The following is a 14,317-nucleotide window of genomic DNA, read 5'->3' on the forward strand; positions in this document are numbered from 1 at the left end:
ATAAACTGATCAATCTAAAAGACCCAGGTGGATTAAAAGACACTAAAAATAAATAAGGTTTGACACCAGGCAATCCTCCCTTGTGAGGGAGTTCTAAAAATCGGACACTGCAATAAAAAAGGTGCCATCTCTAGCAATCACCTACCTAACTTCTGGTAGTGATGATGGGGGAGCAGAGAAGAATCCCTGAGGATGAGCATAATACTGTACTTAGGCAAGTTCATGTGGCAGAAGGCCATGGGTCTCAAACTGTTTGGGGCAGAGATTTGCGCTTGGAAATCCGCTGGGAGGTAGCATACATAAATTTACAACTCCTGGTTCCCAGTTAGCAATCCAACCACCGTGTTTTGAAGCATTTGTTGTTTCTGAACATTCGCCAGAAACAACGCCCTGCGTAATGTACTGCAGCAGTCCGTATCAGGCGTCCCCAGGGGGTGGTTAGCTGTGCCCCAGTTATCTCTGTGCAGGACAGGTTGCCACCGGCGCAATAGCCTCAGATGGTGAAAGGGGCTTTGCATTTAAGGTTCCGCCAAGTAATCCAAAGACAGATCTAACAGCATCTCCAGACTGCAAACCTCCTCCTTCAGAGGGCGCTTAACCCTGCCTACAGCAGGTTGAACAAAATCTTCCAGGTCAGATGAATCTGTCGGCAAGAGCGCCTCTGTAACATCTGTACTGAGCTGGGTTTGGCTGCCTTATTGGATTTGACTCTTTTGACTCCAATCCTTGCCTGCTCACCTAGAAGCCTTCAAATATCTATGCCCTCTCTAGGACCCCTTGAGCTTGTGAGCAACACTGGCTCCAGCTCCATGCATCCGTTTCTTTCAATGAATAGCTGAGAACTTTCTCCATACACACCTGAAAAATCTTTTTTGGGGCCAGGCCCACTTTTTTCTGTTTTTTTGGAGCATGTGCTTGATTTCTGCTTCGCCTTAACAGATGCTTTGTCAATGGCAGGAAATTTAGCTTCTGCTTTGTTCCCAAGAGCCTTTATAGCAGATTTCAGTTCACATCCAGAAGATTCTTCGGAGGAGGTTTGCTAAGGCGAAAGGTAGTTAATTTATTAACAGAATCTTCTTTACCAATGCAAAAGCTACATCCCAGTAGAAGAAGCCTCTTGTTTAGCCTTCGATGTCTAGGAGCTTATTGTGGCTACTCAGTAGTGAGCAGTACTCTGTACTAGCTATGCCTGAAGATTGTATTTTTTGTGAATTCCAGTGAGATCTGACCAGATCCGCACCGTCTGCACTAAGGTGCAGATCAAAATGTGAGTGGGTGGGTACTGTTTTTGCCTGTTACTGTGGGATGTGTTTTTATATTGTAAACCACACTGATATCCTCAGATGAAGGGCAGTACAGTGGTACCTCTGGATGTGAACGGGATCCATTCTGGAGCCCTGTTCTCATCATGAGCAGTCCGTATCATGAAGCGCCGCGTCTGCGCATGTGTGCGACGCGATCCAGCGCTTCTGTGCATGACGTCATTTGAAGTGTCTGCGCATGCACGAAACGCCGAACCCGGAAGTAACCCGTTCCGGTACTTCCGGGTTCAGCGGGTTCGTAATCTGTGACGAACGCAACACGCAGCGTTCGTAACACGAGATACGACTGTAATATAGCTTTTTAAAAAATGGTAATAATGTTATCCATTGGCATTTGCACTTTCTGAATGTTCTGCTACAGTTCTCAGCTCTAAAGGATAGCAAAATACACATTTAAAAGTGTGTTTTGAGATAAAACAATTTTTAAAAAAACATACTGAAAGTTTATTTCTGTGTGGATTTATTTTATACAGAAACAGGAAATGGATGAATGGAAAGGAACGGAATGGACTTACTGGTAAACAGACATGAAAGTCTCATGCGTTAAGACTGATTTGCCAATCCCTGCTCGACACATGCTAAAAGGCATAGCGTTCTTTAGGATTACTTCAACTAGTCTAGGATTGAAAACTTGGCCTTCAGGCCTTTGGGGATAATCTTCAATTGGACAGCAGGCCTCTGATTAGCCCTTTTCTCTCATTCACATCTCTACTCCTTTTTCTCACTGTAGAGAGAGGTTAATGCCCAGTTATTTAATATGGACTCTCCTGTGACCTGGAAGATTAAACCCTCAATATTTGATGTTCAAATAACCAGGAGATTTTCTTGTTTGGATACACATTTCCTTCTCAGTGAGAGGGAGGAAGAAGTGAAGACCAGGAGAGGGAGTGAATAAATGTACAGTATGTTAAGCCCAAGGAGCACTCACAAGGTGGTGGGGTTATCCAGACAAGCTCAGTAAGGCGTAATTCTGGAGTTTAACCTTAAGAGACCTGTTCATATTTAGACACAGTGGTAAGATTTACATAATAATCTTAGAATTGCACGTATGATATTACTAAAAAGCTAATGCTATTCTAGGCTGCATCAACAGAAATGTAGTGTCCAGGTCAAGGGAAGTAATACTTGGGTGGAGGGAGCTGGGAAAGTGGAGACTGAGAGGAGATATGATAGCTGCCTTCAAATATCTAAAGGTCTGTAATAATAATAATAGTAATGGTAATAGTAATAATAATAATAATAATAATAATAATAATATAATTAATATTATTATTATTTATACCCAGCCACTCTGGGCAGCTTCCAACAAAATATTAAAAATACAATAAAACATCAGACATCAAAAACTTCCCTAAACAGGGCTGCCTTCAGATGTCTTCTAAATGTCAGGTAGTTGTTTATTTCCTTAACATCTGATGGGAGGGCATTCCAAAGGGCAGGTGCCGCTACTCAGAAGGCCCTCTGCCTGGTTCCCTGTAACTTCGCTTCTTGCAGTGAGGGAACCACCAGAAGGCCCTCAGCGCTGGACCTCAATGTTCGGGGTGAACGATGGGGGTGGAGGCACCCCTTTAGGTATACTGGGCTGAGGCCGTTTAGGGCTTTAAAAGTCAGCACCAACACTTTGAAATTGTGCTCGGAAACATATTGGGAGCCAAAGTAGGTCTTTCAAGGAAAGACACATGGAAGATGCAACATGCTTGTTTTCTCCTGCTCTGGAGGGTAGGACCAATGGATTCAAGTTACTGTCAGGAAGAACTTTCTGACTGTAAGAGCCATTTGACAATGCAATGGACTCCCCTTGTGGACTCTCCTTCCTTGGAGGCTTTTAAGCAGAGGTTGGATGGCCACCTGTCATTGATGCTTTGGCTGAGATTGCTGCACTGCAGGGGGTTGGACTAGATGACTCTCGGGGTCCCTTCCAATTCTACAGTTTTATTATAAATCAAAAAAAATTGTATACCACCCTTCAGTATACAGCATAAAAATAGAAGTTAAAAAACAAAATACGTAACAAAAAGCAGACCAAACCAAACCAATAACTTACCTTCCCCAACCCCATCCCACAAACATATTTAAAAGGATAAGGCCTGGTTTTAGAAGAATATTTTCGCCTGGTGCCTATAATGAAGGCCCCAGGAAACCTCCCTGGGGAGAGCATTCCACAAACAGGGTGGCAATGCAGAAAAGGATCGTTGTCACTCTTTGCACCTCTTGTGGAGCAGGCACACAAGAATGCGCCTCAGATGATGATCTCAGGGTCCAGGTAGGTTCATATGGAGATAGGTGATTCTTGAGGTATTGCAGTCCTAAGCAGTTTAAGGCTTAATAGGTGGAAACCAGCACTTTGAATTGGGCCTGGTAGCTAACTGGCAGCCAATGCAGTCGGTCCAGGATCGGTGTAATATGTTCAAACCATCTTGCCCTGGTGAACAACCTGGCTGCCAAATTCTGCTCCAGCTGAAGTTTCTGAACCATTTTCAGAGGCAGACCTACATACAATGCTTTGCAGTAATATAACCTGGAGGTTACCCAGAGTATAAAAGGTAAAGGGACCCCTGACCATTAGGTCCAGTCATGTCCGACTCTGGGGTTGCGGCACTCATCTCGCGTTACTGGCCGAGGGAGCCGGCGTACAGCTTCCGGGTCATGTGGCCAGCATGACAAAGCCGCTTCTGGCGAACCAGAGCAGCGCATGGAAACGCCGTTTACCTGCCCGACGGAGCGGTCCCTATTTATCTACTTGCACTCTGACGTGCTTTCGAACTGCTAGGTGGACAGGAGCTGGGACCGAACAACGGGAGCTCACCCCATCGCAGGGATTCGAACTGCCGACCTTCTGATCAGCAAGTCCTAAGCACAGAGCAGCACATGGAAACGCCGTTTACCTTCCCGACGGAGCAGTCCCTATTTATCTACTTGCACTTTGGCGAACGGAAGCTCACCCCGTCGCAGGGATTCGAACTGCCGACCTTCTGATCAGCAAGTCCTAGGCACAGTGGTTTAAGCCACAGCGCCACCTGGGCCCCCACCCAGAGTATAGGCAACAGTAATTAGGCTATCCCTGTCCAGATAGAGGCACAAAAGATCCACCAGTTGATGGAAAGCACTGTGTGCCGCTGAGGCCAAGGCTACCTGAGCCCCAAGCGACAGCAAAGGATCCAGGAGTACTTGCAAGCTACATACCCACTGCTTCGGAGGGAGTGTAACCCTATCAAGAGGAGGCAACCTCAAATCTATCTAGCCTAGGGAACCAGCCACTAACAGTGCCTCAGTCTTATCTGGATTGATTGAAATGGATCTAAAATATCAGTTTCCTCCAAGATCGGATCTTTCCTCCACTGGCATTCAAGCCAAGATAGTCTTGATTAAGGTTTCACGGTGTGAATAGATTAACTTTTACTCTGCTGCCAGCAGAGGGGTATTAAATTAGGCAAATGTGTAAAATTAGCCTATTTCATTTTCAAAACTGTACAATGAATGCACTGGAAAAATAATGAATGCAGATGTTAAGGAAATAATAAAGGCTTTGCAAAGAGCAGATAAAACATGATTAGATATGTACATTTGTATGCTGGCGTATTGGTTCAGAAGGCAAAGAATAGCTACCGGTAATTAAGTATATACTAGAGTAATTCTCCAGAAAGTAAATGCTTGATGAAAGCATATGAATAATCACCCAGTCCCCAGGATAAATATAAATGTTATACAGTGCATCTTATTTGTCACAGATACTTACATGGGGGGAAATTAGATAATAAATTCCTAGCAGCCGTATTTTTTTCTATTGAGCTCCTTTTCCTGATATGTTCTTTGTTTAACAACCAGATGGGTTGAGGCAGCCCTGAACGCTGGAGTGGCTAGGGGGCATTATCAGATTACTATTCTCTTCTACTTGATTTTTATCTCTGAAGTTTACAAATAGCTACCTGTCTATTAGTGGGGACTCTGGAAATCCATGGCCTTTCATAAGTACGCACAGCAGAGATGGACGATATATTTGTCTGTCTCAGTTCTTGTCTGGCGTGTTGCTCTCGTTTCTTCTCAGACTGCTCTTTAGTCTGTTCTTGTTTTCTCAGGCAAGCCTAAGAAACAAGCACAACTTTGTCTGAAAAGAGGTTTATGTGAGGGACTTAAAACAGTGCCGGATTTACGTATAAGCTAAACAAGCTATAGCTTAGGGCCCCACTTTCTTGGGGGGCCCCCAAAAAAATTTAAAGGGGAAAAAAACTGGATGTACATTTCCAAGATATGAGATAAAAACAAATAAAATAAAACCTACATACAGCAACAGTGTTTTGTGTTGTGTAGGCTCCTATGATGTAAGCCTGCTAGCCTGCTCCTTAAAATATCACTGGTTTGCTCATTTCTATATATAGGGTGCCTACATTCTGCATGTTCGAATGGCTTTAGATACCTACTAGGTCCATAAATTCCCCTATAGCATATATTCAACACAAAAACAGGGACAATTTGTTGTTGACAAAGGACAGCTGGACATATAAAGGGCCCCATTACCTTCAGTAGCTAAGGGCCTCATCAAACCTAAATCCGGCCCTGGACTTAAATGATGGTGCGCCTAGAATCATAGAATCATAGAGTTGGAAGAGACCACAAGGGCCATCCAGTCCAACCCCCTGCCAAGCAGGAAATATGATGAAGTTAGCCTCATCCCTCGTAGCTTTGTGTTTACATTCTTCATGAAAATGGCAGCACAGTGGATAAACGGCCCTACCTGATACTCTGAATCCATCTTGTGCTGCATCTCTCTCAGGTACTGAGCATCACTGATAAACTTCTGTCTTTCTTTTGCTTCGTACATGGCAGTAGTTCAGGAAAACCTACATATAAAACAGACTGTCACAAAGCAGGTGTTGATCTTAGGGCATTCTCTCCCCTTCACAGTCAACACCTGATTACGATGGGATACAAAAACAGCTCCCAGACCAGTAAGCTGATGCTATCCTTTAAACTTTTGGAAGCTAGCCACCAGATTCCTATTTAAACCAGAAAGGAAGCCCAACCTAAAATATAGCAATATTGGTAGGGTGCTTAGTGGTATTTTAAGGCTTAGAGATGGAGGGCAAATCAAAACCCATTTAAAAGAAAAATGTGAGCTTTCAGTCTTTCACAGATGCATGCACACACTAAAGCACAAAGCTGGGAAAGCACAAGCACATTATTTCCTTATCTGAAAATAGTAATCTTGCTTCTGAAAGAAGTTACAAGGTGCATAATAATTACAGGATTCAGGTCAGTTCCAGGAATCAGCTCTGACCTGTAAATCCACAAGCTACAACGAGGCCAAAAGACTCAGTAGACACAACCTACGGCAAAAATATAAATATAAATATTATACACACATACACATACACACACACATTCCAACCCACCCCCTCTTTCTGCTTGATTTTTAAGAAACCCCATGTTTGGGAGAGTGTCTGACCTTAAAAAAAAACAACACTGTTATTTCCTGACCCAGTATTTAGCTGGTTCCCAAAGGGCAGTAAAATCAATTATCTCTAGATCTAAACCTTCATTAATATGTTGATGTCAGGTTAGCAAAGGGCCAAACTTAATTTCCTAAATAAGATTGCAAGTCTAATGGCTGTCTGGGCTAACACTTTAAAGAACAGGGTGAACATGAACTATCAAGATTAGGGGAGGGGAACCTTTTTTCTCTTGAGGGCCACATTCCCATGGGGAGAATCTATCCCTTGCATTCAGGCTGGTGATGGGTGGGGCTGGAGCCAAAAGTGGCCAGGATAGCCCTTTGCTCTCTGTTTCTGCTACCCCTCCACCCGCCTTGTCTCTGCCACTCCCCTTTCCCCTTCTTTGATGCCAACATGAAATGAAGCTCCTAACTCTAGACTGCCCACCAGTGATCAAGATAAAGTGTTTTTAATGTGGCATTTTAAATTGTTGTAATTTGCCTTGCAACCTTAGGGTGAACAGCGGGTAATAAATTAAATTAATAATGATGGTGGTGACTATCAATTTTGCAAGGTAAAATACCTTTAGCAAATACTTATCAAAGATCCCCCAAGGTGATATCCCAGACAACAGAAGGCAGGTAATTTGATCGACTCCATATTCTCTAGGGCATCATTTTGAAAACAGGTAAGGTCGAAAAGGATGCTGCTGTTTGGCTCCAAGCAGAACAAACCTTATTTCTTACAATTAGAGTTTGTTTGTTTTTTTAATATACAGAAAAACAAATTATTATCCATACTGTGACATGGGTAGATGCATAAGTTATACTATTTAATGCAGTGCTTTTTTTCCTTAAAAAAATGTTTAGGGGTACTCTCATTTTCCTACTCATATTGAAATACTGCCCCTCAAAAGGGCCAAACTTAGATTCACAAAATGTTTAGGGATATGCATACCCCCGCCCAGAAAAAGCACTGATTTAATGTATCTATCATGTCACAGCGCAGAAGTATTAAAAGTAACGCAGTTAATATAAAACTACTTCTATTCAATTCTGCCAAATAATTTATACATCTTGTAATTTATCCTCGCAGCAAATGCAATGTGGGCAGAGAGAAAGCAATTCTGATTTTTTTATTTATTAAAACAACGTAGACTGCCTCCCATTTAAGGAACCCTGAAGCAGTTCGCCCAATAAAATTCCAACACTAAAATGTTAAAGATATATAAAAATAAAATAAAAGATTAAAATGCACAATCTATCTAAATAAAACCAGCATCAAACAATAAGCAATGCCAAGGACATGCACAATATGTGTTCTTAGCAGTCTTTAGCATCCTACTCTGGATGCTTCCCGTGTAGCAGTGGGAAGAGGGTATTCCAAAGAGAAGGACTGTATCTGTTGTACCTGTTTCTAAGTCAGGCTAATATACCATTTATAAGAGAGTGAACACAAAATGTCATTTCCTCCTATGGACTTGCCATTTCCTTGCCAAAGACCATGGCTCTGATATCCTTCGAATGGTATCAGCAACTATAACACCACCAACATTGTTCATTACACAACTGTTATGCTGCAATTTTTAGCGATGCCTTTAAGTCTCAATAATACCGCATGAGAACAACATCCAGACACTGGCACCAAGCTAGAGCAAGAATGCTCTCAATTGAATCATCTGTTTACTTAGGAACTTTTTTACAATCTCACAAGCCTTGAATTCCTGGCTTTGGGTAATCTGTGGTGTTTGCAGGGATTCCTGTGGTTCATTGATAGTCTTAGACTTGTTCAGCTTCAGCTCATTTCTACTGCTTCCTGGCAGCTTTTCCCAGCTGGACACTCTTCATTCCCTAGATTTTGTTGGGTTCCTGGACACATTGGGGTTAAAGGCAGCAAATGAGTTGCCCAGGCTGCCTGGATAGCAATTTATCTTGCCACCAAGCATACAGGGATCATGTTGAGCGATTTTTACCAACATATTCAAATCTAAACTGATGGCATAGGGGTAAATCTGTGGGAAAGCCAGAACGACCATAAATTAACTGTGTTCTTAAAGCAATATTCGGATCATGGCCACAGAGGGCAGTTGTCCTAGTTCAGCTACGTATTTGACATGCAATCCTTGTTCACCAGCAACTGAAGGGAGAGTCCTTACCAGAATGTAAAGTTCAACAAACTTTTCTGCAGTCCCAGCTCCCTGATACTTGTCCCTAACAGGGCTTTTTATGTGGTAGCCCCAGATTGTGAAACTCCCAAGTTTTGTTCACCAGGCACCTGCGTTATTATTTTTTAAGGCGCCTTGCAAAATCTACCCTCTTCTCTCTTGCATGGATGGGCAACCAAGAAGTCTCAGTATCAAAACTGGGTCTGAAACCATTCTGAAATAGATCCACATTAATTTTGTTGTTGTTTAGTCGTTTAGTTGTGTCCAACTCTTCGTGACCCCATGGACGAGAGCACGCCAGGCAATCCTGTCTTTCACTGCCTCCCGCAGTTTGGTCAGACTCATGTTGGTAGTTCTGAGAACATTGTGCAACCATCTCGTCCTCTATCGTCCCCTTCTCCTTGTGCCCTCCATCTTTCCCAACATCAGGGTCTTTTCCAGGGAGCCTTCTCTTCTCATGAGGTGGCCAAAGTATTGGAGCCTCAGCTACAGGATCTGTCCTTCCAGTGAGCACTCAGGGCTGATTTCCTTAAGAATGGATAGGTTTGATCTTCTTGCAGTCCATGGGACTCTCAAGAGTCTTCTCCAGCACCATAATTCAAAAGCATCAATTCTTCGGCGATCAACCTTCTTGATGGTCCAGCTCTCACTTCCATACATCACTACTGGGAAAACCATAGCTTTAACTATATGGATTTTTGTCGGCAAGGTGATGTCTCTGCTTTTTAAGATGCTGTCTAGGTTTGTCATTGCTTTTCTCCCAAGAAGCAGGCATCTTTTAATTTTGTGACTGCTGTCACCATCTGCAGTGATCATGCAACCCAAGAAGGTAAAAATCTGTCAGTGCCTCCTTTTCTTCCCCTTCTATTTGCCAGGATGTGATGGGACCAGTGGCCATGATCTTAGTTTTTTTGATGTTGAGCTTCATTTAAAAGTGTATTCGGTTCATCAGCCACCATCAATTTGAATACTATGCCCACCCCCAGGCATATTTGAAATTGTCATATGATTAACTAGGTCAGTAGGGTTTTCTAAAATGTGTTTGCCTCTGTCAAAGAAGGGGAATGACCTCCTCTGACAAAGATGCTCTTTCTACCATGCTAATAAGCCTAGCCAATGTCCAATGACTTACTATTCATTAGCCAACAAGGGCAAGAGTCAAGAGGGCGTATTATGGCTCAGACTTCTTCAAGCACTTGTCTGCCTAAGAAGATAAAAAGCAGACCTTCCTGTATGTTTCCTAATCCCTGCCTTAAGTTTGAACTGACATTTACATAGCTCAGGCTAAGTGACTGGAAGTGCTGAATATACAGCCATACTGTGACAAGGCCTTTGAGACCAAAGAACAAATATCAAATTGCATCCCCCAGTTTCCATAAATGATAGCTGATGAATGCTAAGGTAAACCCATGTCTGATATAATTAACTCTTCATTTTGTAGGTAATAAGAGTGGTTATTTAGTTAATAACAAAAAAAAACATACAGGGATATAGATGTAATGATTTTGATTACTTATTGTTGTTAGATGTACTAATGTAATATAACGTGCTGAAGGTATTATTTCCTAGTTTTTACTGAACTTAATTAACATTAACACATATTTGTAAGGTCTTTGCTTATTTAAAATGAAACACAGTAAAAAATAAAACCCTCTCTGGCATTATTTTGAAATGAAACATTAGCTCATTGGCAAGAAACATTCAGATTGACAAAGAGTTCAGAGCTAAAATAACTGCCATTTCTGAGACTTCTGTGTAGGTAAAGTGATCTTAAGATATTCCTTTATTAATTGAAACTCAAAAGATAAGGTGTTATAAAATGTACTTTTGTGTACACGACCCAGTAAACAAAAATACACGTGAAAGCAGGTTTCTCCACATGGAACTGAAGCAAAAAATTAATAGCACATGTCCAATCCTATGGCTTTACTCCCTGAGTTAACCATGTAGTATCCCATGGGATTCCATATGGTAACCCATGAACAATTGCAGGGCAATCCTATATATGCTACTCATATGTAAGTTCCAGAGTTCAATGATGCTCATTCCCAGGAAAGTAGGTATAATATTGCAACAGTTAGTCACTGTTTCTCGGTGGTGTACAACCTTCTGCTGATCTCATGCTTCTCTAAGTCAGAGCCACAATGCTGTGATACTAAGATAATTTAGAAATAAAAAATGCTTAACCAAAAATATTTCCTCCACTTCAAGCAACTCTGGAAAAGCAAACCATCAATCCATTCTCCTGCACCTTATTTCAGTTCCACACAATAATGGTCATAGTTTGTTAATGGATGCTGGAACCTCTGCAACTCATTAATTGTTCCAGTTTGCTTTTCTGTGCTCCTTAATCCAGTGGTTTTCAACCGTGGCACCCTGTGGTGCCTTGAATGATGGTCATGGGTGCTGAGGGCAACACTGGCCTCTGTACCTCTTATTTTCCCTCCCTCCTCTGATTCCCTATTGTGTCTCTGCCTCCCAAAGGCTTGCACAGCTGCTTGTTGCAGCAGCCCTAGCTACAAGCTTCCCAGGTGAACGGTGCCTCTGGGACTGGCCAGGGGGTGCTTCCCAGGCCCCTGTGGGGCAGAGTGGGGAGGCACCTTTATTTGGGGCAGGGGTGCAGCTCAGAGACCAGGGGCGGCAGCTGCAGCTGCCCAGAGGACTCCCGAGGAGAGGGGAGAAGAGAGGAGGCTGAGGGTTCAAAAAGGGGTGAGGGGCTGCCAGCTCTACAGGCAAGGGTTGACATAAATGGGCTCCTGAGCCCCACAGGGGTGCCAGAGAAAGAATGTAGTTGGTCAAGGGAGCCGTGGACCCAAAATGGTTGAAAACCTCTGCCTTACTCTAAAGCACTCACGCTCAGGATCACTGCAGCTGCTGTTGCCCTCTCATTGCGGCGCTCTACTGTGCAGAATTGGTTCTCTGGAGACAGGTTTGCCACACTATGTACAACAAAAGGAAAGGGAGGAGGGAGAAGGAAAGGGAAACGGAGAGGGGAGGAAAGGGCATGGGAAAAAAATGAAAGAGGATTATAAAAGAGAGAAGGCAGACTAGGCGTTTAAGTCAACCAGATACTATGGTTCTCTGAAGTCTAAACATTCTGTTTCCCTTGGCATTTCCAGTGACTTAACAATATTCTGAGAACTATGACATGTCACAGGTGGAAACAACTCCCCTAACAGATACTTCTGTCCAGAGTTACTAAACTGAGCAGGATGCTCAATAAACACTGCTATAAATAATGCCGTGAGAAAAAGACATACATTTTACATCATAAAAATGTGACTATAACATGCAGGAAAAGCACACCAAAAACTAGATAAAATTCAAGTTTATAAAGTTTGGAAATTAAGAATATTTGGATAGCATATCTTGAGTCCAAGGAATTTAATTATCATGGGTGCCCATTTGGTAAGTCAATGCTGGCTAAATTAATACAAGTTTGTAGATACAGAATAGTTCACCCCTAGTTGCTGTATTGAAAGGTAATTGCCAGAGTTGTCACTAAATTAGTTGCAAAAAAACCACTTTCAGTGAGATAGAAATAACTCAGTAGAAGAAAATGAGATTTTAACAAGAACTTTACTAGTACAGAAAGACATTCTGGCAGCCATGGGTAGCAGAGTTTATGGTACAGTGGAGAGGATTTTGGGTCACTAAACCCAAAGAAGCAGGAGATGCAAGTCTCTCCTTAACCCTGCATACAACTGGGGGGGGGGCAGAGAGGCTCTTGGATAGACTGAGGGATTCTTCTAGAGAGGAGCTTATTGTGGAACCAGCGCTGTTCATGAACACCTAACCCCCTCTCCCCTTTAACCAAGTTTCACCTTTCCCAAGGAAAACTCAGTTTGTTAAAAAGCTGTTGCGAGTTACACTTTTGCAACATCTCTGGGACCCATTTGTGATATGAAATATCCTATGTGGGGAAACCTAGGCATATTAGAAGGAGAACCACTGATTGTGCTCAGATTTTACAAAACAGAGTTGCGGGGAGGAGCAGGGAGAACCTGGGGTAGGGAGGAAGAGGGTGTCCAAGCTGCTTAGAAGATGGGAAGGCAAAAAATAAATAAATGGGAAGGAAAGTCCGTCTGTCACCCCCTCAAATTGGGAAGGGGATCAGGTCTCCCTCACATATATAAAAATGGCTGCGTAAAAAACATTTTATATAATATAGGGGAAATGTGTAATTTGGACCAGAGGCTGCTCCTCAGCAGGGTGTATCTAATGTGTGTGCGTGCGCCTGTGTATTTCTCTCTGTGTATGTATGTGCGGCTGTGTCTGTTTGTATGTGTCTGTCTCTCTGTCTCTCTCTGTGTGTGTGTGTGTGCGTGTGTGCATGCGTGCGTGCGCATCTCCCTGTGTGTGTGTGTGTCTTTTGTGTGTGTGCCTATGTCTGTGTGTCTTTCTCTCCGTGTGTTTGTGTGTGTGTGTGTGTGTGTCTGGGTCTGTGTGCATGCCTGTCTGTGTCCGTCTGTGAGAGAGTGTGTGTGTGTGCCTGTGTGTGTGTGTGTGTGTGTCTGTGTTTGTGTCTCTGTGCGTGTGCATTTGTGTCTGTGTTTTAGTGCCTGAGTGTGTGTGGTGCACCTGCTTGTGCCCACCTGTGCCTGGGTCTTCTTCCCTCTGCAAAAAGTGGGAGCCACCACCAACTTGGCCATGGGGAGAAGAGACATCCCCCTCCCCTCAGCCCCCTCCGCCGAGGAAGAGGTCGGGTTAAAGCCGTGCAGATTTAAGAAGAAGGAAACCCGGGCGCCACCCCCTTCTCCCCGCGAGGGGGGGGCCTTCCCTCCTCGCAGATGGGCGGGGGGGGAGCAGAGTCAGTGTCTCTAATAGACGGGAATGGGGACGAAGGGGCGCTTGGAATTAACGTGGGGGTGTCGGTCGACTCCCCCCACCCCCAACCTCCTGCCGTCCGTCCGTCCCTTCCCCCCCCCCTTTACCTTTCCTTTCCCCCGCTGCCTCCCTCACGCGCGCTCGCGCTCTCCTCCCTCCCAAAGCGCCAGCGGGCAGCGTCTCTCCCGTTTCCCTAGCAACCTCCACGGTTCCGGTTGGGAGGGGCAGGAAGGAGTGCGCGCGCACGAGCCAGCAGGCGCGCTCGCTGACGGTGTCAATACGTGAAAGCAGCACAGAGAGCTAGGAAAAATAAGAGAGCGGAGAATCTGTCTGATAGGACTGCCGAGTCCATTATTCTTATTCTTATTTAGGCCTCCCATGTGAAAACCGCCCTAACTATAATGCTGTTACCATTATGACACGTACCTGGGAAGAAATCCCCGCTGAACTCTGTGGGACATTATTTCTAGACGCGTGTAGGGATACTCTGTAATAAAACAGTGGAATACAGTAATACAAGTTTTTAATTTGGGTGTGATGGGGCAGCGGTGTGTCCGTCTGAAAACAATGTTTAT

At 43.7% G+C, this 14,317-nt stretch overlaps 1 protein-coding gene across 4 annotated transcripts in view; it reads right to left on the reverse strand.

Annotated features, from left to right (window-relative positions):
* Positions 1-13,975, reverse strand: part of MARCHF10 (membrane associated ring-CH-type finger 10) — a 31,280-nt gene extending 17,305 nt beyond the window's left edge. Inside the window, exons 1-5 of one of the 4 annotated variants that reach the window (XM_033169927.1) lie at positions 13,850-13,975; positions 11,770-11,854; positions 6,055-6,160; positions 5,249-5,404; positions 859-1,036 (exon numbers count right to left, since the gene is read on the reverse strand). In XM_033169927.1, coding sequence (XP_033025818.1) covers positions 859-1,036; positions 5,249-5,404; positions 6,055-6,141 — 421 coding nt within the window. In that variant the 5' untranslated portion in view covers positions 6,142-6,160; positions 11,770-11,854; positions 13,850-13,975. Of the gene's footprint in view, positions 1-858; positions 1,037-5,248; positions 5,405-6,054; positions 6,161-11,755; positions 11,855-13,510; positions 13,572-13,849 lie in introns of those variants that run through there. The other 3 variants (XM_033169928.1, XM_033169929.1, XM_033169930.1) reach the window with 3 other exon arrangements.
* Between the last annotated feature and the right edge of the window lie 342 nt (positions 13,976-14,317).

This window comes from Lacerta agilis, chromosome 14 (assembly GCF_009819535.1).
Source record: "Lacerta agilis isolate rLacAgi1 chromosome 14, rLacAgi1.pri, whole genome shotgun sequence".
NCBI classification, from domain to species: Eukaryota; Metazoa; Chordata; class Lepidosauria; order Squamata; family Lacertidae; genus Lacerta; species Lacerta agilis.